This window comes from Alternaria conjuncta, assembly GCF_024043145.1.
Source record: "Alternaria conjuncta strain BMP 0040 chromosome Unknown scaffold_2, whole genome shotgun sequence".
In the NCBI taxonomy this organism is placed as follows: Eukaryota; Fungi; Ascomycota; class Dothideomycetes; order Pleosporales; family Pleosporaceae; genus Alternaria; species Alternaria conjuncta.
The window spans coordinates 1,290,510-1,313,254 of record NW_026250091.1 but is presented as its reverse complement, the minus strand read 5'-3'; the positions used below and the strand labels follow the sequence as shown (position 1 = coordinate 1,313,254).

General features: G+C 52.9%; 8 protein-coding genes across 8 annotated transcripts; 4 read left to right on the top strand and 4 right to left on the bottom strand.

Annotated features, from left to right (window-relative positions):
* Positions 1–370: 370 nt before the first annotated feature.
* J4E85_001558 (uncharacterized protein) lies at positions 371–2,306 on the bottom strand (the record flags this gene model as incomplete). Its single annotated transcript, XM_051465843.1, has 4 exons — positions 371–1,067; positions 1,121–1,904; positions 1,955–2,212; positions 2,240–2,306. 4 exons carry the CDS (start codon positions 2,304–2,306, stop codon positions 371–373), a joined length of 1,806 nt encoding a protein of 601 aa, XP_051330400.1.
* A 3,812-nt stretch (positions 2,307–6,118) lies between these two features.
* Positions 6,119–6,613, top strand: J4E85_001557 (uncharacterized protein; the record flags this gene model as incomplete). Its single annotated transcript, XM_051465842.1, has 1 exon — positions 6,119–6,613. One exon carries the CDS (start codon positions 6,119–6,121, stop codon positions 6,611–6,613), a length of 495 nt encoding a protein of 164 aa, XP_051330399.1.
* Positions 6,614–6,939: 326 nt separating this feature from the next.
* On the top strand, positions 6,940–9,547 carry J4E85_001556 (uncharacterized protein; the record flags this gene model as incomplete). The annotated part of the gene is made up of 3 exons (XM_051465841.1): positions 6,940–6,990; positions 7,122–7,372; positions 7,417–9,547. The coding sequence occupies 3 exons, from the start codon at positions 6,940–6,942 to the stop codon at positions 9,545–9,547; spliced, it is 2,433 nt and encodes an 810-aa protein (XP_051330398.1).
* Positions 9,548–10,209: 662 nt separating this feature from the next.
* RPL37 (60S ribosomal protein L37) lies at positions 10,210–10,682 on the bottom strand (the record flags this gene model as incomplete). Its single annotated transcript, XM_051465840.1, has 4 exons — positions 10,210–10,355; positions 10,408–10,479; positions 10,557–10,619; positions 10,679–10,682. The coding sequence occupies 4 exons, from the start codon at positions 10,680–10,682 to the stop codon at positions 10,210–10,212; spliced, it is 285 nt and encodes a 94-aa protein (XP_051330397.1).
* A 1,299-nt stretch (positions 10,683–11,981) lies between these two features.
* Positions 11,982–14,908, bottom strand: J4E85_001554 (uncharacterized protein; the record flags this gene model as incomplete). Its single annotated transcript, XM_051465839.1, has 3 exons — positions 11,982–13,259; positions 13,420–14,420; positions 14,467–14,908. 3 exons carry the CDS (start codon positions 14,906–14,908, stop codon positions 11,982–11,984), a joined length of 2,721 nt encoding a protein of 906 aa, XP_051330396.1.
* A 682-nt stretch (positions 14,909–15,590) lies between these two features.
* Positions 15,591–16,416, bottom strand: CDC42 (Rho GTPase; the record flags this gene model as incomplete). Its single annotated transcript, XM_051465838.1, has 4 exons — positions 15,591–15,674; positions 15,725–16,103; positions 16,208–16,327; positions 16,397–16,416. The coding sequence occupies 4 exons, from the start codon at positions 16,414–16,416 to the stop codon at positions 15,591–15,593; spliced, it is 603 nt and encodes a 200-aa protein (XP_051330395.1).
* Positions 16,417–17,761: 1,345 nt separating this feature from the next.
* J4E85_001552 (uncharacterized protein) lies at positions 17,762–19,184 on the top strand (the record flags this gene model as incomplete). The annotated part of the gene is made up of 5 exons (XM_051465837.1): positions 17,762–17,845; positions 17,898–18,139; positions 18,186–18,279; positions 18,333–18,556; positions 18,614–19,184. The coding sequence occupies 5 exons, from the start codon at positions 17,762–17,764 to the stop codon at positions 19,182–19,184; spliced, it is 1,215 nt and encodes a 404-aa protein (XP_051330394.1).
* Positions 19,185–20,123: 939 nt separating this feature from the next.
* CEL3A (glycoside hydrolase 3) lies at positions 20,124–22,695 on the top strand (the record flags this gene model as incomplete). Its single annotated transcript, XM_051465836.1, has 5 exons — positions 20,124–20,178; positions 20,231–20,431; positions 20,636–21,169; positions 21,222–21,988; positions 22,039–22,695. The coding sequence occupies 5 exons, from the start codon at positions 20,124–20,126 to the stop codon at positions 22,693–22,695; spliced, it is 2,214 nt and encodes a 737-aa protein (XP_051330393.1).
* Positions 22,696–22,745: the final 50 nt, after the last annotated feature.

Genomic DNA, 22,745 nt, shown 5'->3' with positions numbered 1-22,745 from the left:
ATGTGTCAGTTGTCAGGTGAGGGTCTTCTTACTCCATGGATCAACGCATGCAAGCCGTGCCATTATTGATTACTTTTCGTATTGGGTATTGAGGCTCTAAGTAAAGGAGACATGTGGTATATACTAAGGAAAGCTGGTCAAGTATGTCCAGATCATAACAACGTAGCGACTGCGATAGCATCGCCTTCCCCCCAGCCACGCGGGAGCAAGCTATAGCTCAACCGCACCTGGGAGGCCAAAATCCCTCCATACGAATTATTATTGTCGCCGTTATATACCCATGATCGGCGCTGCAGGATCAGCACCGGCTCCCCGCACAAGGGTAAATAAGCCTGCATCTGCAGGGCTTGCAAATCACGAACAGCGTGTCTCAAACTTTGGCCCAGCCCAAAGGCATATCACGTCCCTGGTTTGCACCCCAATATCCCCTCGCTTCAGGATAGTCACCGTTTGCGACGCCTTCTCTGAAGAGGTCGCGGACCGTGTCTATTCGCACCGTGTCGCGAGGCTTGAGATCAAATTTGAAGGGAATAGGCTTCGCGATGAGCAGGATGGAGTAGTCGAGTGTCGGGTCTTCGGGCTTTTTGGTGATGTCGCCCCATTCCAGAGGCTGACTGATCAGCTCAGCGGGCTTTGATTCTTCCAGTGTTGCGTCGTTCGTTGGTTTAGATCCAGGGTATGTGAACTTTGCAAGGATCTTTTCGGCCATGGTTGGCTCAGTTGTGTTGAGACTTGTGTTGAGCTCCTCGTCTGACGTGGTGGCCTTCTCATTCATGCCAATTGTATGTTCCGCCCTCATGGGGCTCATGGCCGGCATGATGATGGAATCGCCCGATGACTTCTTGATGTCGAACAACCACGCAATAGCGCCGATGCCAATCAGTAGATCCTCATCTGCCACAGCTTGCCCTGTGCAAGTCCTCCGGCCGTACCCGAACTGTGATGAGTTGATTATAGTTGGGAACTGAGAAAGAGGTTCTTGGTAGGTGGGGTACTCCGGTTTGATCCATCGAAGAGGGTTGAAGGTTTCTGGATCCGGGTATAGATCAGAATCACGGGAGATGGCCCTAAGGAAGCATGTCAGAATAGTTAACACCAGTCAGAATAGAGGTGAACTTACCACTCCAAAGGATGAATGGTACTGCCCTTGGGAATGTGATAGCCGTTGTACTCATCGTCCTGAATCAGGTAGTGGGGAATGCCAGTGGGGACTGGTGGGCGCCATCGAATGCACTCGCGAATGATGGCTCGCAAGAAAGGAAGATTGGGTCTATCTTCTGAACGTGGCATCCGGTCTCCACAGACACGATCGAGTTCCTCGTGTAACATCGGCAAGAACTGTGGGTAGTGTGTCATGGCCAGACAAAACGTCTGCATCGGAGCGGCGATAGTAAGAGCTCCGGCGATGCCGTGCATGCCAACAGCATATGCGCCTTCGGTATCGGACTTGAAACCCCATTTGCTACGACCATCCAGGAAGGTTTTCATCCAAGATGGGGCTGCTTGTCCAGACTGCACATCGTTCACGACTTGTTCTTGCATGGTCTGGAACCATGTTCGCTCAGTTGTCGCGCGTCGCCTCTCCCAAGCCTTGGGTGGGGAGAGCCAGTCGGGCAGTGACATGAGGAATGGAAGCTTGTTGCTCAGAGAACCAGTGGGCGAGACACCGATGAGAAGTTCGCGTGCGCGTTGCTTCAGCTCGTCACTACCTTCGCTGTGGCCCCAGGCCAGTCGACAGGTGACGCGAGAGATGAACGACTCAAGGATGTTGTTGTATTGATCAGGTGCGTCCAATAGCTCGGTCAGCATGCGTGTTGATTCCATTTCAGGGTATCGATGGAACGCAGCCTTTTCCGATTCACGCATGATGATGTTCGCAAACTTTCGTTGACGAGTATGGCCCTCTGGAAAGCGTTAGACACTGGGATCTTAGGCGTTTATTAATGTGACTTACCATTTCGACTGAGAAGCGGGAGATATTGCGCGCTTGAACGGTTGTCGTCGATCAAAGAGGGAATATGCGGTCGATCGGAGTAGATGGCCGCTTTTTTCGAAAGCAAGTCCTTTGCAATCTGATCGCTAGATATCCAGACATGGTTATGGCCAGCCAGGTCGCATTGATAGATCGGGCCATATTGCTTGCCCCAATCCGCGAACTTGATGAAACCGTTCTTCTCAGGCACCTCAGGTACTGAGCCGAGGATGGGGTAGCCTAGTACATGTTGGTTAGTCAAGTTACTTTTGTGATCATCAGGGTCCAGTAGTAGACCTTCGCCTATGCGATGTGACGGAGAAATAAGATCCATACCTTTGGGTCCTGGTAGAGGCTTTAGGCCTGTCGGTATTCTATGACGACGAGATGAATCCCAGTACCTGTAGAGTGCATATGCACCCAGAACAGCTACCGCTAGTAATATTGAAGGAAGCCCCATAATGGCAAACGGTCCGTAGGAAAAGAAATCACACCCAGCGTGACGAGGACCAAGAAGTTGGGTTACGAAAGATGTGCAGCCTTAAGAAGAGATGCGGGTGCATGAGGCACTACATATAGCACCTGTAAGTTCCATGGCAGGAGGGTCACTGCCTGAGCATGTAAGCCTACTCCTGTGGATAGTTTCGAGTACCGATATTCCGTGCGCAGCTACGGGACGCTGCGTGTCAGAGCCGAGAGAGTGGATCATGTCCTCTAACAAGCATGACGCCTGTGATTACAAAAAGTAGCCTCGCTTGTTTGACCAGCTCACTGGTCTGCAAGGACCACGAGTTTTCTGGCTGCGCTGAGTATGCAGCATCAGTGCCAAGGCAGGCATAGTATGTGAATCCTCCGCGACCGTTTTCGTTTAGCTTGCTTAGGACCAAGCTGATAAGGAACATCCTGAGGAAAGCTGCAGGGCGATCGCTGATAGCCGCAGTATTGGAAAGGTATACATCGACGATGTTCTTTTCCGCATCGTTCTGGGCAACTTGCTGTCCTGGTCACCGGTAAGTGACTGACTCGTCAGACGTTCCGAAGATAGTCGCAAGAAGACAATTTGTCAAGGCCAGAAAGCTATTACTCTAAGGATGTTCTGCCTGAACTCAGTAAGCAGATACGGGTTGTATTGCACGTGTAACACTTTGCGAGAATTGCACATGCAATGTTGCCACCGGGGATCCCTAGGAGATGGCAAGAGGTACAGCTGATGCTGGCTGTGTGGGCTGAACTGACGAGCTCGGCGATGAATCCGAAGGATGCGGCCGTCTTGGAAACACGAGTATTGTGACAGTTGGCTGTCGTGTGTCAGGATGATGATCGGTGCTGATGGTGTTGTTGCATATGGGGCTAATCTATTTTCAGAGGCCTTGAAAACCAATGATCGTCCGGCAGTCGTGCGGATCGCCCCATTTGCAACCATCAGCCTAAAGCCCCTGCTCGCTTCGCGTCCTCTTCCCAAAAGCGTCAACCCTGGATGTTATCTAAGTGAGGAGAGCCGACGTTGCAAGTCCGGCGCGCCTGAGATTCTCTGCCTTCCCTCCAACTTCGCATGGAGGCTTCTCATCGCTCCTGCTCAGTCACGTCATATTGCCCTGCATTGGACCCTGAGCCTATTGTCTCACCCACGCCCAGGCGCAAAGCCTTCGTCGGCGACCGCGACCTCCTCCGCGCCGAAGTCTGCATATCTTGACGGTGGCGTGTATGACAGAAACACATGTCTCGAAGCAAAGTAAGATCGTTTTCGCTCCGTGCTCCTCAGGACAAGCATGAAGTCATTATGTTTGCGACATCACTCCTTGAAACGATAGATCAGTGTACTATTTGTAGTAATGATGGTGTTTCCACTAGGGATCGCGCAAGTAGCTCACCCGCTGTTTTACCAGCAACTCCCGGCTAGTGTGTACTCGTACTAGCCAGGTACCGACTTACTACAGCTGTCTCCGTAACTCTTTAGGCCGCTGCCGCTACGAACATCGTTCTATCACATAGCGGTTGCCGATATGCCGATATACTCATCAAAAACGACCCCAACATGCTCACTTGCGTCGAATGATATGGCTTGAGCTCTGTGCCAAGTTCGCGGCGCACAACGGCCTCGCAGAACACACCACATCCGGATCGGCTGGTCCTCACTCAACGCGCAAACTCCAGATGTTTCGTCTGCATAGGCGCAGATACCACGATCGAATCGCCACCTTCTCAGGTTAACATGGAGATGCACCTAGGCAACGAGCTCCAGGTCGAAGTCAGCCCCACGAGTCGCTTGGTTCTACGGGCCCAACTGCAAAAATATACCAGAACCCCAACCAGAAAATTGCCAACCCACTGAATAGTGCGGCGGCTGAGGTGACGAATATCGTCACACGATGCTGACTCGAAGAGAACCGCTGCTCAGCATCTTCGAGCTTGCAGTCATTCCTGCGCGTCATGTACCCAACAACCAGGTTCCGATGAGTGTCAAGGCTAACTTTGGAACGAAACACCACGTCATGTGCACTGAGCTTATCACAATTTGCACGACCACAGGCATTACAGCATCTCGACGTTGCATAATCGTGCAGCTTCGAGAACGCTTAGGCTTCATCTCAAGTCCGTGTTTATGCAGGGTAATCTTTACATCTGCAGTATTACACATCTTGACCAAGTTTTGCTTTGCTTTGATGTCGCACTACCTTAGACACGACGTTAGGATATCATCCGACACGGAGCCGTGGAACGCGCGGCCCGATTTTTCCGTGGCCCATGACAATCTCACCTTCCAACGACATACGGCGATACGCGAGCTCGGATTCTACGGCGGTTGGGGAGCATCATCAACACAGCCTTCGGCGAGAACACGCGGCGCACGATCAATTACAGCTGCCATCCGCTATCAGCATGAATCTGTACCACACTAGGAAGTGATGCATTATGCTCTCTATCAGAAGTCTTTCATCAAGCCCATGACGTTGCTAGTACATATGCTGCCTCTTCTCTTCTTTGCGGGAACTTTTCTGCTGACCATTGACTCCGTTAGTTTCGTCTCCAGACCGCTGATATTGACTGTAGGGCTTAGAGTCACTCCCTCTACAGAAGTGATAGTCAAGGTAGTGACCGAGCGTAGTAATTCGCTCTCTACAGCGGTGGCCACCTGATCGATCATGGGCGACCTAAAGACACAGCCGTGATCTTCTTACGCCATGCTTGTGACCATAATTCTCGTGTCTAATGCAAGCCGTGCAGACGTAGACTGTGAGCCCACACATCTTCAAAACTCAAGCAATTCTGTCATCATGGTGGTAAGTTGCTGCATGAATATCATGAACCAATGATTGCATCCTGGTGTTCCCTTGCAACGCAGCATTGTGCGTCGCAGATGTCCGAACGTGTCTGTGCAACATGTCGTCTGTCACCAATTACATATCTGGTTGTCGTCAAGGATACTCTTCCTTTCGATGCTCTTGAGGACAGCAAAGATATCGCATACCACAGCGCTGTACTATAATCCACTGACGTTCCAGTGATGTCCGGGTACATAGTTTTTGAACTATGGGAGAGTAGAGAACTCCGTGCCTGTACATTCACGTGTTAAACTGAGACACACATGAACGTATATGATATCTGGAGGTTCTGTTGAGCAGCGCAAAATATAGCAAGCTTTTTCTCAGCGCTATGAACGAATCTTTTCTGGTCAGAAGACATGCACTTACAGCAACCTTTCAGGTTTGAAGCCGCAAATATTTGTCTTCCACAAAAGTCCATTCAAGAGACATCAAATTGTCTGCCCTACCCTCTGCATACGAGGTAGAAGAAGTCCGCTGAATAGTTGGCGCAGTCATGTGTGAATATGTATTGTTGTCTCATGGTTCCTACGCCGTGTCGAAGGCGAAAGTGCAGTTCATCTTCATGCGGAAGGTACTGCTGTTCATGAGCGAGGCCACTACACATTGAGACTATCGCGTCCGGAAGTATTCAGAATTATTATAGCTTCTCCAAGAATTAACTTCAGGAAGAAACGACGACTAACGCTGCGAAAGGGCGTCAGGCGTGCCAGCATGTGTTACTCCGCACTTCATTCCGAAATCTCAACTCCGAAACTTTGCATATTAGGCACTCGCACCTACAGAAAGAGAAGCTTGTTACTCTTACCCATATATTCATACGATGGCCGAATCACAGTATGTCATCCTCGAAGGTCTACCGACACCGCAAACGTACCACGATCTCAGAAAGCTCGCTGGCATGACACCCCCACCCATGGAAGCCGTACCTAAGTCACTCGCCAACTCCTTCTGCTGCATCGTCGGATACGAGCGCAAAAACATGCTTGATGACAAGACTCCGGCGCCGGGTCAGGAAGCCATCGCAATGGGTCGTCTGGTCGGCGACGGGTCGCTGTTCCTCATCTTGGTGGACGTGGCGGTGCACCCAGATCACCAACGCAAAGGACTGGGAAAGCGCATCATGCAGAAGCTTGTGGACTACGTGGATGAGCACGCACCATCGGCATATGTGAGCCTTGTAGCTGAAGAGATGGCACAGAAACTGTACCCAATGTATGGCTTCAAAGATGTGGCGCCTAGTATTGGCATGTACAGGATGATTCGGGAACGGAAGATTCAACAGGACATCGTGGCGAATTCAGAAAAGGAAGCTTGAGGTCACGGGACCTGCTACTTCTTTGAATTCCATCCATCAATTTTGGTATGCAAGCCGTCGCAGTCAAAATGCAGTCCGAAGATGGCGGACGTCGCGCCGGTCAAGTGCGAGGCTTTCACATGGCTGCCCAGGTGGGCAGCTGGGCAGGGGTTTGGTTTGTGGGGTGGCACCCCACCGATGGCGTCGATGCGCATCACCGCCCAGACTTGACGAATTCACGCATCCAGCTCACAACAATCCCACGTGCGCAGTTGAATACTACAGCATACGCGCGCGATGCGCGTCTATGAGCACTTGTGATGCCTATGTGTACTTTTCCAGACCAGATGATGTCTCCTTCTCCACCCGGCGTCAGGGCCGAAGAACGCCCACTTTCTGTATGTACAATGATACCCGTGGGCAGGCCTGGTCCGCTCTACACGTGCTATCTCCACAGTGCGCGCCTATCCGGCGTCTTCAACCCTTATCTACATTTGCGAAGATGAGCTGACTCGTTCTGAAGCTACAGTCTCTACCCAGCGAATTGCTCCAACTCATCGTTGCCTACCTCGACACCCCTGCGCTCAAACACGTCGCTCTCGTCTCCCAGACATTCCATCAGCATGCCACGGATCGATTGTGGCGTCATGTCTGCTTGGTCGACCAGTGGAAGCTGCACTTGAACGAGGAGACAGATAAAATATGGGGTGAACGTGGCCGTGGAGAGCCAGATGAGCACGACGACACACCCATCATCCAGAAACTGTTTATACTTGCGACGTAGGTATCTCAAGTCTTTCACGAGAACCATGCTAACGTGTCAGTAACCCTGCGATTGCGTCCAAGGTTCAGACACTATCGCATCGATGTCACCTACCGTCTCCGAACATATTCAGCGAACTCCCACGAATGCGCTTCGACGCCGACAACCTCTCACAAGACGATCGACTACACATACTTCTCAAGCTTGCCATACGGAATCTGATCAACGTGCATACACTGCGCATTGTATACGGGCACTACAAGCTGACGAACGCACTCGTCACTGGCCTCCTTGATCAAGGGCGACCACGACGTGTTCCTCTTCGTAAACTCTGGCTTGAGAGCTGCAGCTTCAACAAGACTGAGCTATGCCGGCTTCTACCAAGCAAAGCTACTGGGCTCGAGAGCATTCGGCTGCGCAGGCTTGGAAAGGACATGTCAGATCAAACACAATGTCCGGGGCTACAGTTTTCCGAGTTCAAGCTTTCCCGTGGCGGACAATACTACCAGATGCATAATGGCGCAGGAGGATTTGTTGGAACTACTATCCACTTCTCTCACGAAGGTCTGCCAGAACGCTGGCCGCGGTCTTCAACAGAAGAGTTAACGGAAAAGGCCAGAGCATACGATGCTATCATGTGGGAGGAACTTCCCGAGATTAGAGACTACATCGATGACAATCCGGTGCATTCCGAGCCTACATCACTTGGACAGTTCGTGCCTGACTCAAAGCCCCCAATGGAATGGCTAATCGCGTGCTCCGCATCCAATCTCACCAGTCTCAACCTGGATTGGATACACTGGCGTCGAAGAGATACAGAAGTCGCTGGTTCCACCACTGACTCTGAGTTATTTCTCTCTGCACTAAGCAGGCTGCGTTTCCCGCACTTGCGTGCATTCCAGATTCGCAATGCTGTTTTACCACCCACAGTACTCCCAAAGGACGTTTATCTAATGGAAGGACCTTTTCTGGACTTTGTCGAGGCGCATCCGAAGATACAGTGCCTCGGCTGGCCGATGGACAAAATGTACAGCCACACCCGGCCAACTCTTGACATTCAAAACCGATCTCGAGCTCTGGTCGCCCATTTAGCAACAACACTCACGGACCTTCGCATCGATACGCAATATGCAGGGCCTGGGGAGCCATTCACGGCAATATGCAGAACGGCAGAAGATATGCAGGAACGGACCCGGCGGCGAAGATTCATCGACGAGTTCGTGCCTCACATGCGAAAGGTCGAGCAGATCAAGCTAGAAGGCGGTATACCACGCGACGAGAAGCGCGAACTACTCCGAGCACTACACTGGTGCCCTTTAAAGAAGATAGTCATGATCGGCGTTTCTTTCCCAGCAGGGAACACATGGGGCGCTGGCGGACAGCAACTCAGCGCCATTGACCCAGGGCAATCCGGCTCAGAGTTCATCTACAACCTTGAAGACGAAGACCTTTCGGGCATCTTAGCCGCATACCGCCGCGGATTCCCCATGCCTGTGGACTTTACATTCGAACCGAGCTACGGTTGGCCACCCCAGGCGCCCCTTCTCCAAACCGTCGCCCTGCACCACGCGTCTACAGTTGAAGAGCTTAAGATCTGCGGCTACAACGGCTGCCCGATTCTCTCTTACACAACACCCATTACCAACCCTCTTCTCACCGGTCTCCGCTCCTTCGACAACCTCAAACAACTCGTCATCTCATTCTGGCTGATGACTTGGTATGAAGACTCGTATCGCGACACGGAGATCATCCAGTCTTGGATCGATACACGCTCCCCGTCTTCGACAGCACTCACTATTGTGACGCCTCCCGCATCGCCAACCCACGATCAACCCGTCGACCCAGGTCAGTTTCCCAACTTCGGTAATCCACGCGTTGTGCCACGTGCTCAGAACTTCAATCGGTGGGCTGTCGAGCTCAGGACCAAGTTCACACCCTCTGCACTCGCGTATCGTGTTGCGCGGGACATTGGGCCGTTCCTGAGTGACGTGGCTAAAGAGAGGAAGGGTGGTGTAGGTGTGAGGGCAAGCTTTTGCTTGGGCGTCAAGGAAGAGAGAAGAACTGCGAGCGACATGTTTGATTTGGATATCAGGATTGGGAGAGGCAACCAGGTGTTGGAGTTTGTAGGGCCTAGAGAGGAAGGTGAGAAGGGGCGGTGGTGGACCAAGATCGAGCAGAGGAGGTGGTTTTGAGTGATGGAACGAGAAAGTGTGGTTTACTTGTTAGTGTTCAAAGCACTCGTGCATGTTGATATGCGACTTGGGCCACGTGCGGAGTTTGTATAACAGCTGGTGTGTTAGTCGACACTTGTTTATCTGGATAGGCAAGAAGATGAGGTACATAGCAACAGGCAGTGTCCCTTGTTTGTGATGTGTCAATTGGGTCGGAACATCCGCAGGTGTAATCGATACGGTCGTCTGCAATCGAGTGATGGGTCGCGGGATCGGCCAGTCATTTGCGTACATTCTTTCGTTCAGCGGTGTAGCGTGTATAGGTCTCGGTGTTCCGCTCGGTGTATATCCATCTGACGACCTCGATAGCCTTCGCTTCCCTAAACTCATCAGTGCATCATCTGCGGTTGGTTGGCACAGTCGGTGGCTTGATTCATGCTTTTATTTCGTGACAGAACATGATGAATTTTCCGTAGTTATGCCTCCAGAGCTTTGCGCTCAAACGGTGATGCCATCCTCGTTGGTGATGCGAGATGGACAGCAACCGGGAGAGGGATGACAGAACGCCCCATGCCGAGCAATACCATTTGCCTATAAGAACCCGCTTTCCGATCATGCACCCGTCCGAATGGCCTTCATCGCGCCTCTACTCCTCCTCGTCGCCAACCTTAAGCTTCATGCGTTTACGAGGACTTGACGGTGGGGCCCTTGGCACCCTTGGGTGTGCCAGTTTGGAATCCGTTGCTGAACTTGCGGTTGACGGTCTTGAGGTATCGCATGCGGCCGGTACCGGTGGTCTTCCTGCGCTTGGCCTTCTCACCCCAGTTGACTGTTCCAATGTTAATCTTCGCGTTCGGTATGCGCGTCTCAGGTACACGTACACTTGCGGGTCTTAGCAGCAGGGTAGCCGCATGAGGCGCAGGTGTGCTTCTGGATGTGGAGGGATCGTTGACCTAAACATTGAATTAGCCCTTGTCTCTTTCCTTGCCTTCGCATCCCCATTGCTAGCTCCCAGGGAGGTATCACGTACCGCAACGCCTGCAGAGCGTGTGCGTCTTGTTGTGGCGCTTTCCGAAACTGGAGGTACCCTTCGCTATATCGCAGTCAGTCTCGAAGCTCGTGGTTGCGGGTGAGGGTGGGAGTGCGGCGTACTCATTTTGGCTGGGGACTAAATAGGAATCGTCAGTAACCGGTCATCTACACAGCAATTCGGGAGAGCATACCTGGTGACGCTGTTGTTAGTATCGAGGGTGGGAGTGATCGCGGTTTCGTCGTGCGAGAGCGAAATCGACAACAGCTTAGCGAGACACAATTTCGAACGTGTGTGGGGCTAGCCGTTTCGGGAATGGCGCGACGGGGCTCCACCGGCAGGCACGAGGGGCATCAACACCAGCAGGAACATCGTCACAGCGAGCAGCAACGACGAACGCTCTGCCATCGCTTCATCTGTTCTTCTACCGATTAATCAGAGGCTTTAGATTCATCGATATCGAAGGTGTTTTTGACTGCTAATCAGAGACTCGGACGCCCTCATCAGCGATCTCTACGGACATCACGACGGCTTTATCACTTGTGACCATGGTTATTACTTACAGAACGGCTTCTGTTTTGGTATTCTGAAGAATCACAATTTCGATTCGAGTATCGCTTAAGTGAGCGGGACGTTCTTGGCTATACCAGCTATATCATTGAGGTGGGATGAAGCATAGCTGCCATAATCCGTGCGCAAAAACTATCATGAAATACCCCGGGAAATTCTGACATCTCACCGTGCGTAATTTGAGGTATATAAGTACTTAGCATCCCCGATATGCATCTTATAACGACTCGATAATGCAATCGTGCTCAGGTCGCCGGTTACGACTTGGTTGGGCGTATCTCATCGCATGTCTCATACCCCAGACTCAGAAGCGCCACCAATACGTTACTCTGCCCGTGTAATAAAGCACAAGCCAGTACAATTAGAAATAACGCAGGTCGCAGCGCAAGACATAGCAGTCGACGCTTATCACCATGTCAGTCGATGAATGCAACTCACAGCTGAATTGTGCAGGTAAAAGTCCTCACGATAAATCACCCAGCAATACACAATGCAGTCTACACAACACAGCCTATACTGTATGTGAAATTCGTGACATATCTGTGGCTCATTCGCGGATGTCGGCAGAGCCATGAGAGCTGATACCGCACGTCAAAGTATCGGAAGTGAGCTTCAAATGAAGAAGGTATCCCGTGATAGCACATATACCGCCCAGTCCGCAAACCAGATACCCCCGAGTCAATATAATACAAAATATTCCCATGTAGAGCCGCCCAAACTCATCGCCACCCAAACTCATCGCCACCCAGTTGCGCTCATGTTCCCTCGCAGGTACAGCAGCTCTTCCAAGTCCCTAGTCATGTCCGTTGGATGTGATCGCTGAATCCCAAATGCATCTTTGGCAATCGGCTGAGCTTACTTTGGCTGACCCTGGTTGTTGAAACCGAAGTCCTGGTCAGTAGAGTTCGCAGAGTAACCGAACGGAGGATAACCTCCGCCAGAATAGCCACTGCTGTACTGACCGCCGTTGTTGTAGAGGTAGGGGTTTGCAGCGTATGATGGACGCTCTTCCTTGCCGTTGCGGCCAGCATAGGCAGGACGCGCAGTCCAATGATTGCCGTTCTGATGACCGTTCTGGTAGCCAAGACGAGCGTCATTATGGCCGTCCTGAGGAGAAGACATGCCGTGCTGCATCACAGGCTGGAGTTCGCGGACAACCTCAGGGATGTTACCATAGTGACTTGGCAGAGAATGTGGAGAGCGCTGGTTGTGCGAGGGGAACGGGGGCTGAGGAGTGTGTGGCGGCTCAGCGGCCTTCTGGTCCATGGACTTTTGCAAAGCCTGAATGATCTGCTTCATTTCCTTCATTTCCGCCTCCATGATGGCCATCTTCTTATCCTGCTCCTTCATCGCGTCCGGAATGGTCTCCTTGATACTATCCTTGATGGTATTCACGGTTGCGTAGATGTTGTGTTGATTGTCCGCTACTTCCCTTACGCGATCGATGGAAGTCTCTACGCGATTGGCAGTTTCCTTGACAGCATCCAGATGAGATGAGAGTTGCTTGAAGCGTCTGTTGATCAGTGCCAAAGTATCATCATGCCTCGCCTGTGATGTACGTTCCTGGTCCTTGGCGAGCTTCTCCAGTGCGTCCCAAGTAGTCTTACCTACTACATCGAGGTGCTCATTGGTCATGTAGAAGTGGTCCTCGATGGTCTTTGGTGCAAGCGGCTGGGTAATTGCGCTGTAAGACCCGGAAGGCACACTCGCGCGTGCTGAGAACAGAGGACCAGAAATCTTGTGAAGCGGACTGGGAACGGCACTAGGACAGTAAAGCTGGAAATCGCCGTGCGAATCACTGCGGCCTGGACTGACAGTATTGAGCATATCAGTCAGCCTTGACGAGGACTGATCACCGAGATTGCCGTTCCTTTGTCGTGGGTTCTCATTCTGCTCTCCAATACGCAATTCTTGCATGACGCGGGTTGTAATGCCAATGTCGGAACGCCGATCGCCTTCATGAGTGAGCTGCTCGTTTTCGTCGACTTCGCGAGCAGTTGGAGAGTTTGGCTCGATATCCTGGCGGTCTCCTTGGAAGATCATCTTGATTGAGCCGTCGGCCGACTCTTCGCGAGGGTGGAGGACCGACCGTGACCTTGCGGGGTGTGAGTAGAGAAGGCGCGTTTCGTCAGACTGAGAGAGTTATTAGCGTTTGTACCAGCAAATTAGAGGAAGAAGCGGGGTACTGCGTGTGAAGGTACCTGGGCAAGTAAACGCTGAAGGGACAGATGACGACAGGCCCCACTTTTCGGGAAGGTGAGAGAAAGAGCCCTGGAAGCAATAACGGACTTACATTCTTAGACGGAGTCTCGCCTTCGGCGAAGGGAAAATGAGTGATGCGGGATGGAGAATAGAAGTGCGGCTGGAGATGGGGACCATTGGCGGGGTTGGTCTCTTGCGTTGTGTTCGGACACTCCTCCCTCAGGCGGTCGGGACGAGGAAGGTGCAATGAGCCAAGGCCCGCACCTGCCAAAGGAGCATGGTGTTTGCCTTCTGCCTTGGTTGGCGAACTGTCCCAGTTAGGGTAGGGCCGTTGCACTGATCCATCCTCTATGAGCTTGGTGTAGTCTTCTGCGGTATATGGGCGGGACTTTGCGGGACTCGATCCACCATGTCCAGGCAGGATATATGACGAACGGACGGGCGAAAGATCAAACTTAGGGAACTGGATACGGCTGATGTTGTCGTTGAAGTCCGAATAGCTGTCACGTAAATCACCACGCGTTGGCGCAGCCCTGCGAAGTGGGCTGGGCTGCCTCTCAGCTGGTGGCGGAGTATCCTTTGCTGGTGGTGAAGGCGGGATGACTGAATCGGACGATTCGTTGACATCAGGCACGGGGCGTGTGTTCTCTGCGTTGTACGACTGCTTCTTCGGGCTACCTCTACCCGGTGAGCCACGGCCACTCGTGCGATGGCGACGCGAAGATCCGCTATGATGGCGATGGGCGTAGCTGTCAGGATTAACGACCTTCGCAGGCAGAGACTTCACCGTGTCTGAGCGTGAAGTCCTTGTAGGGGTGGATTCGACAGGGCGCGCTGGCTTTATGGGGCGGACTGGGATGATGCGAGCCTGACGTGATGCTGTGCCCAAAATCTGCGCTGCTTTGTTTGGCATTGCTGGTGGAGCTGCAGCACTAGAAGACTTGGAAAAGGTATTACGGAGGTTCTGGAAAAGCTTTTTTTTCGGGCTTTTGGGCGGCTCCTCGCGTTCTGGCTGTTGCTCTCCGCTGGCGATCCGGCACTGTCGTCGCAAGTCTTCTGTTCTGATATAGATGTCGTCCTCGTTTGCCGAATCTGTAAATTTTAGCACAAGAGTGTATACACAGTAACATAGACTCACCGATCATTGGAGTGGGCGGAACTTGACCAGTCATCTTGAACAGGTTCTTCTCAGCGCGAGATTCCACCTTTCCTCTAGCCGTCTCCTCGTCAAGAGCTTCAATCTGGGCCTGTGCAGCTACAGCTTCATGTTGACTGCGTCCTGACTGCCTCGAACGTGCCGTCGAGCCGGCATTGCTACTTATCCAGGATCCGTGATCTGACTTGCGGGGAGAACGTGCCTGATCGATTAGATTGGTGAACGTAGCCATGGCGGTGCGACTTCTGCCCGATCCCGAGGCTGGAGTGTGTGACTCAATAGGCGAGGTCAGCGGCGTGTTGTCGGTAGAGCGCTGTCCTTGCTGCCTTTGCTGGTCGATGGTCGGTAGAGGGCGCGGAGGCGGCGGCAACGGGAGCGTGATCGGCGGCGGGCGCTTCTTCTCTTCGGTGAACTGGTACGCCATGGATGCAGGATTTCGTCCAAGTGGGGATCTGTCCCAAGTGTGAGGAGTTGAGCAGGTGAAGAGACTCAGAGTCGAACCGGAGTGGTCGTAGCTCAAATAGCGTGAAATGATAGAATTCCCTGTCTCGACCAAAGCGTCAGTATTCGAGTTTTGCAAGTAGCAAGAATCACATGAGTCAGAGAACAGAGGAGGCTATCGCGTTGCGGAGGTGTTGCGGCAGAGGTTCGTCCACGACAGAGATCGCGTTGTTGAGCAAGACGTAACGGCAAGGCAACAACATCATCAACAACAGTGACGACAGCAAACGCGCTCCTCGTTCACCTCATCTTAAAAGAGGGGTAGCCCACGTGGGGAACAGACTTGCAAGAGGAGATCAAGCAAGAGATGGCATCCGCTGTAACGCAGTGGTTACACTAGGCGCGCAGTGGACAGCCCCTAATTTGCATTTTACTTGCCTTTCCAAGCATCAAGATATGTCTGCTTGTTGCATCTTGAACGTAATGTGCAATTGACGGGAGATTGAGTAAAATGCATAGAACGAAACTGAGCAGATTGAAAGAGAACACTACCCACAATGGCGCCTGTATTCGAGAGGTATCCAAAAGATTCACGCCTAATCAAAGAATATCTGCAAACCAACGCTCCCTAGCATGCGGTTATTCGTAGTTGCCGCATAAGCATCTCAAAGGACAATGCACTTCTTGCCCTTCTTCCTCTCGCCGCCCTCTTTCTTCGCGGCTGGCGGCTCAAGTGCTGCTACGATTGCCTGTGGAGATGTCAGCATCTGCATCAGCCATTCTTGTACAATATGCTTACCTCGTCAAACACGTCCTTGAGCTTGTATTGGGTCAGCGCCGAACACTCGACGTACTTGACCGCACCAAGCTCCCGCGCCATGCGCTCGCCGTCCTCCTTCTTTACAGGCGCCATTCTCTGTTTTGAGAGCTTGTCTTTTACTGCAGCGTCCTCCCTCAGATCTACTTGTGTGCCGACGATCAGGCAGGGCACGCCCGGGCAGTGGTGATGTACTTCGGGGAACCATTTCTCGCGGACGTTCTCAAAAGAAGCGGGTGAGGTCACGGAGAAGCAGACGAGGAAGACGTCGGTTTGGGGGTATGACAGCGGCCGGAGACGGTCGTAATCTTCCTGTCCGGCAGTATCGAAGAGACCGAGGGTGTATGGCTCGTCACCGATCCTTCAAAGCAGTCAGCAGCTGCTCCACCAATCACTGTCCCAAACCTAAATCCACCGAGGGTTTGCCGCTACTCCAAACTGTGCAAAGAGCAGAGGGAAGCTCACATGACGGTCACGGCGTAGTTGTCGAAGACTGTAGGGACATATTCCGAGGGGAACTTGTTCGTGGTATAACTGATAAGAAGACATGTCTTTCCGACCGCACCGTCGCCGACGACGACGCACCTGTAGGGTAGTAAGCACTAGCATATCGAGCATGGCGGTCGCACGCCGGGCATGTTGGGCTTCGCGTACTTGATTGTCGCGACCACCATGGTGAAGGCAGGCTGGGATTTGTTTCGAGGCTATGGATGTTTGTTTGGAGGCACGTCGGCTACCAAAATTCGAGATAGGCGTGCGGAGATGGGGCGGAGCTGTCGCTACGCAGGCTCAGGGTCGTGGTCGTGCGGAGATGGGAGCTATGGGCTCAAACGAGGGGTTCCAGGGAGCGGGGAGCGTCTGGCAGACGGGTCAGTCTCACAATTGCTGGCGCTGGCTGTGATGGCAGACTCGGGCAGGCGTACCTATGAGTCCTCGTGCAGACGGCGGCGGCGGCGGGTGCTACGTGGGTTGGAGCGTGAAACACCACCCGTTAGACTTGGTCCAGGTTCTGGTGAGCCGGTGGGCGGACAATGCGGCGAGCGATTGAGGCAGTGCTAGCGACGAGGCACGCGACCGGACAAGGACAGTACAGGCGCAGCAGCAGCCAGCGACGAGGCGAGTTCACAGAGGGCGACGGGACGTTTGGAGGGCGTGAGTGAGGTTGCGCTCTAGCTACGGCAGCCGAATCCCTTGAGCTGGAAGACGCCAATCAGTGAAAGCGGCCTAGGGCTGTTATCATAGCCTTGCATCGGCTCCCGCCCGTAGCTCGGAGACGGCTTATTATGTACGGCTGCACAATTTCAAGCCCTATTTTGCGGCCTCTGCTGGCCAGACCTGGGGCGCCTTGGACTGACCCAACGCGTGGCAGACCCATTGCTGCAGCGCCGCAGACACGACCCCACCAACCAACACCGCCCGACATTGGCTTGATAGACGCAGCGAGGCACGACTGTGAATACACGCTGCCTCTGATGCCAGCGTGCATGCTCGTATGGCCCAGCGAGATCCCGGACAAGCTCAGTGAGCCCCAGATTTGGGAACGAACCGTGCACATGGACAACGTGGCTGATCGTCCTCTAATAGCATGGTCTGGCGGTGTTTGCGCAAGAAGTCGGCCTGTAATAAATCATCCGTAGTAGCACACAACACGTCCAGGATCGGCAGCCCTTCTTTACAACACACCTCCGCTGGCTTCGGCCAAAGCTGGTATATTGCCATAAGCGCGCACCCCTATGTACTCGCCCACAGACAGCTCATTCACGCGACATGCGAGCCAGGTGCAGCTTGACCCATTGCCGATTGAGTCGAATCTTAGAATGCTGCAGGGCAACCTTGGCAGACCCCGGCTCGCCCAATCAGCATCTCGCCTCGGCACGGAACAACCTCGTCTCCCGGGAGCTAGGGCGCTCCCTCCCCATCTGTCTCCATTCGTCTCATCTCACGGTTGCATCACGCACGAGAGCGGCGCCGCACATCACTTAGCCGTCGCGCCTCAATCTATTCTATGACAGTGCTGCCATGGATGACCTCGAAGACGAATTGGATCTTCGATTTCACAAGGGGCTGAGTCCCGATGTCTACTACCGCTGTCCTACGCTCGAAGTAATATCATCTTCGCAATCTGTATCGACGTAGCTAAACTGTCATGTAACAGTCACTGGAGGGAGCTCTGCGCAATGAGCTGGACAAGAACGCAGCCAGCTTCATTCCCACAGACGTGGTGACCGAGTTCATTTTTGCGACAGCCTCAACCATCACCATCCCCGTGACGCAGCAGCCGAGCCTTGACGCGCTCATACAACCAGCCGACCACCTTCAGAGCATTGCTGCCGAGTATGCGCTGTGTCGTGATATTGATGGCAAAGACAGGCTCAAGGTGCAGCGAGCAATAGCGAGGTACTTGAGCCCACATATCTGCACTATGTTCGCTTATGCACGATAGATCCATCATCGAAGCCATTCAGGATACCGATGGTTTCAAGTACTCCGAGCGCTCTGCGCAGAGTAAAGAAGGCGGTGATGGTGCCAGGCTCAAGGTAAGGCACTGCCAAAATAATAACCAGTTCCTCGTTGTGGCTGACGATGGTAGTATGTTTGCCAAGACAGCGTCCAGAACCGCAAAAGCAACCTCAAGAAAGAAAGGTCTCACGATAGCGACGACGACGAGGCTGGAGTCAGCAAGCAGGGGCCGGCTGTGCTGCCGACCTACGACTGCGGAGGCGCAATACACATCAAATTCTCACTCAAGAGAGAGGCCATAAATGTTGTGTATAAGCATAATCCTATCCATACCACCCGCGAGATTGATGCCGGGTACGTTGGGGCAGCAAAAGACACTGGTTGAGCGACATCCAAACTAACTTCTAATAGCCTACCTGCCTTAGCCACAGATAACGGCGTTGCTCCCACTGCCGCTGCTACGGAAGAAAAGGAACCGCGCAAAAGAAAACGTAGTAAAAAGAATGTTGTTGAAGCAGACAACGACTTCGGGGACCCAGATATGAACATGTCAACGTCTCCGGAAGCTCCAAGTTCATCGACGAAGAAGAGGCGCAAGGGAAGTGGTGCCGTGGCCTCTCCTAGGACTGTGCGGAAACCACCCACCAAGAAGAGCAAGAATGCCAAATCGCCTGCATCACCCACCAAATCGAGGAAAAAGGCGCCTGTCAGTCAATCGTCTCCGCCGTCGCTACCTGCTCCTGGCAAAGCTTGCATCCGCTGTCGCGGAAAGAAGATCAAATGCAACGAGGCGAAACCGACGTGCAACCAGTGCCGACGAGGACTATGGACCTGTCAGTATGAAGTGTTGAACAACAAGAAGCGTTCCAAAAACGGCTGTCTTAATTGCAAGCAGAGACGACGGAAGTGTACAGAAGAAAGGCCATCGTGCGCATACTGCTTACGACTGGACGATGACTGTGAATACGCAGACTACTCCTGAGGATCTTTATGTCTGGTAAAAGTCTTACAATTTCAAGCGACAAATGACTCAGCACCCGCCAAACGTCAGGCTTGGCACCAAATGCGCAGGCCTTGTGACGACAGGCAGAGTGCTATAACAGGCGAATATCTTGACATGATGCCAACTTTGTAGTCATGTAGGTGTCTGAGACATGCATACAATTTTTGCAGTGCTGACAGGAGATTTAGACTGGAAAGCATGTTGTACGTTGAGGCATACGCTACTTTTCCGCGATGCCAGCACAGGCAGGGCGAGTGGAAGCACGGAAGCTCCACACCACAATGCGCAAAGGCTAAGTGTACAAGGCCGTTCAAGCAATTGACCCTTGAAGGCCTGCAATTAAGAAACTTCACTCCTATTGCAGTAAGTTTGTGCTAAGCCCTTGGGCGCCATGTAGCGTCCTGTATTACTAGGGTCCTCGGGTTAGCGAATACCAGAGACCATCACTTGATCAGACTAGTTCACCTAAGCAGTTCATTAACCATCACACGACTGAGCCGCATGTTCCCCACAACGTCCACTGCGAATGTCAAGGGTGCAGTAATTGTTTATCGGGGCAACGTCCGCTTGTGATGCAGTGTTCCGAAGTTTGATTCGCGGCTGACCCTAGTCACCGGCTGTAGACCCTGGGTCAACGGCCCGCCTCCATTTACTCCCTCTCACCGTCTCATCTAATTCAACGATCACCCCTCTACATCACACGTCATGCGGCTTGTAAGTTTCTTGGGGTCTGGGGTTACCATGCTGGATGCTGGCATCTCGCCAAGGGCCAATTTTGACGAAAAACAACAGTCTCGGGCTTGTGCGTTGCGCAGCATGGACGATCCGCGGGTATTTAATAGGAGACATGCCCGAGTAATTGTTCGCGGTTCATACGGATTCCTGTACAGCTTTTAGACCGTTGAGATTTCGAGCACGATGCGTTCTTTTATTCTTCCTGTGCTCGCTACGGCTGCGTTGTCGCAAGCCTCAGGTACCTACATCTATGATACATGCAACTACGTGTTCACTACTAACATATGCAGCCATTCCGTCCGAATTACTTTCTTCGAAGCGTGCCGTCGGAAACTGGGACGATGCCCATGCGAAAGCGACTGCTGCTCTTGCCAAACTATCACAGAGCGAGAAGATCGGCATCGTTACGGGTGTTGGCTGGCAGAACGGTAACTGCGTTGGCAACACCAAACCGGCTGCCTCGATTGGATATCCGTCGCTCTGTCTGCAAGGTAAGCAAATATGTCTCACTACTTTCGAGCCGACCCGTGGTTTGTGGCATCGGAGTCAAGATGCTGTGACCCTACGAATATGTTGTGTTCAGCGACTTCGGTGCTTGGAACTTGGAGCGTGGCCAGGTCACGTCGAACCCACTTTTCAACGCCTGCTCACTGCATGTGTACATTCGAAACAGGGTTCTTACTAACAGCCTCAAGATGGACCCCTCGGCGTTCGCTACATCCAAGGTGTAACTGCATTCAGTGCAGCTATCCATGCCGCCAGCACCTGGGACCTCGATCTCATTCGTGAACGCGGCGCCTTCCTTGGTGCTGAAGCAAAGGAGCTGGGCGTCCACGTCCAGCTCGGGCCTTCAGCTGGACCTCTCGGAAAGTTTGCCAATGGTGGCCGAAACTGGGAAGGATTCGGTTCCGATCCCTACCTCCAAGGCATTATGATGGCAGAGACCATTGAGGGTATGCAAGAATCCGGTGTTCAGGCGACAGCTAAGCACTGGATCGTCAACGAACAAGAGCTCAACCGAGAGACTATGAGCTCAGATGTGTCGGATCGAGTGCTTCGCGAGCTTTATGTGTGGCCATTCATGGATGCTGTCCACAGCAATGTTGCGGCCTTCATGTGCAGTTACAACAAGGTCAACGGAACTTGGGCCTGCGAGAGCGATGGTGTGATGAACAAGCTCTTGAAAGACGAACTTGGCCATCGTGGATACATCATGAGTGACTGGAATGGTGGGTCATCTGCACACTCTTCAGATATGTTTCACAAGCTGACCTCATTTAGCTCAACACACGACGACCGGCAGTGCAAACGGTGGAATGGACATGACCATGCCCGGCACCGACTTCAGTGGTGGAAACGTCTTCTGGGGCCCACAGCTTCAGTCCGCCATCGACAAAAAGCAGGTTCAACAATCTCGCCTCGATGACATGGTCAAGCGCGTACTCTCTTCCTGGTACCTCCTTGGTCAGGACAAGGGCTATCCCAATGCCACCTTTAGCTCCTGGAACATCGGCACTCGTCAGGTCGGCGGCAACCACAAGACAAACGTCCGTGCTACGGCCCGCGATGGTATCGTCTTGTTGAAGAACACAAACGCTACATTGCCCTTCAAGAAGCCCAAGAGCATCGCTGTCATCGGAAGCGACAGCATCGTTGCGCCTAAGGGAGCTAACGCATGCGTTGATCGCGGATGCAACGACGGCACGCTAGCTATGGGTTGGGGATCTGGATCAGTGGAGTTCCCCTACCTCATCGCTCCTCTCGATGCAATGAAGACGCAAGCCCAGAAAGACGGCACCACCATCACCTCTTCACCAAACGACAATGCGCAACAGGGAGCTAGTGCAGCTCAGAACGCTGATGTAGCTGTCGTGTGCATCAACAGCGATGGTGGCGAAGGATACATCACTGTTGAGGGCAACGCTGGCGACCGAACTAACCTGGACCCGTGGCACAACGGAAACGAGTTGGTCAAGGCAGTTGCTGCCGTCAACAAGAAGACAGTTGTCGTGGTCCACAGTGTCGGCCCCGTCATCATGGAACAATGGGTAAGGAATTCGACTCAAACTGCATTTAAGACATACACTGACTTGCGTAGATCGAGAACCCGAACGTAGTAGCTGTTGTATGGGCAGGCCTGCCAGGTCAGGAGTCCGGAAACGGCCTCGTCGACATCCTCTACGGCGCTGCCTCGCCAAGCGGCAAGCTCCCCTACACCATTGCGAAGAAGGAATCAGACTACGGTACCACCATTGCCAGGGGTGACGACAAGAACTGGGACCTCTTCATCGACTACCGTCGTTTTGACCAGCAGAACATTACACCCAGATTCGAGTTCGGCTTCGGTCTCTCCTACACCAACTTCACCTACTCCGAGCTCAGCGTCTCAGGCAAGCCCTCGGCTGGTCCCGCAACCGGTGCCAAGGGTCCCGGAGGCCCTGTCGATCTCTTCGAGACGGTCGCAACCATCACAGCCAAGATCAACAACTCCGGTGGTGTTGCAGGTGCAGAAGTACCACAGCTGTATCTCGGCTACCCTGCATCAACCAACTCGCCTCCCAAGCAATTGAGGGGTTTTGCGAAGCTCAAGTTGGCAGCTGGTGCGAGCGGAACTGCTACCTTCAAGCTGAGGAGAAGGGATATGAGCTTCTGGGATGAGAAGACTAGGAAGTGGAGTGTTGCGACTGGAGAGTACAAGATCTTTGTAGGATCGAGTTCCAGGGATGTGAGGCTGACAGGCAAGATCACTGTTTAGTGATTGATGCAGAAAGGCCACTGTTTGAGAGGAGTGCATCCATCGTGCTC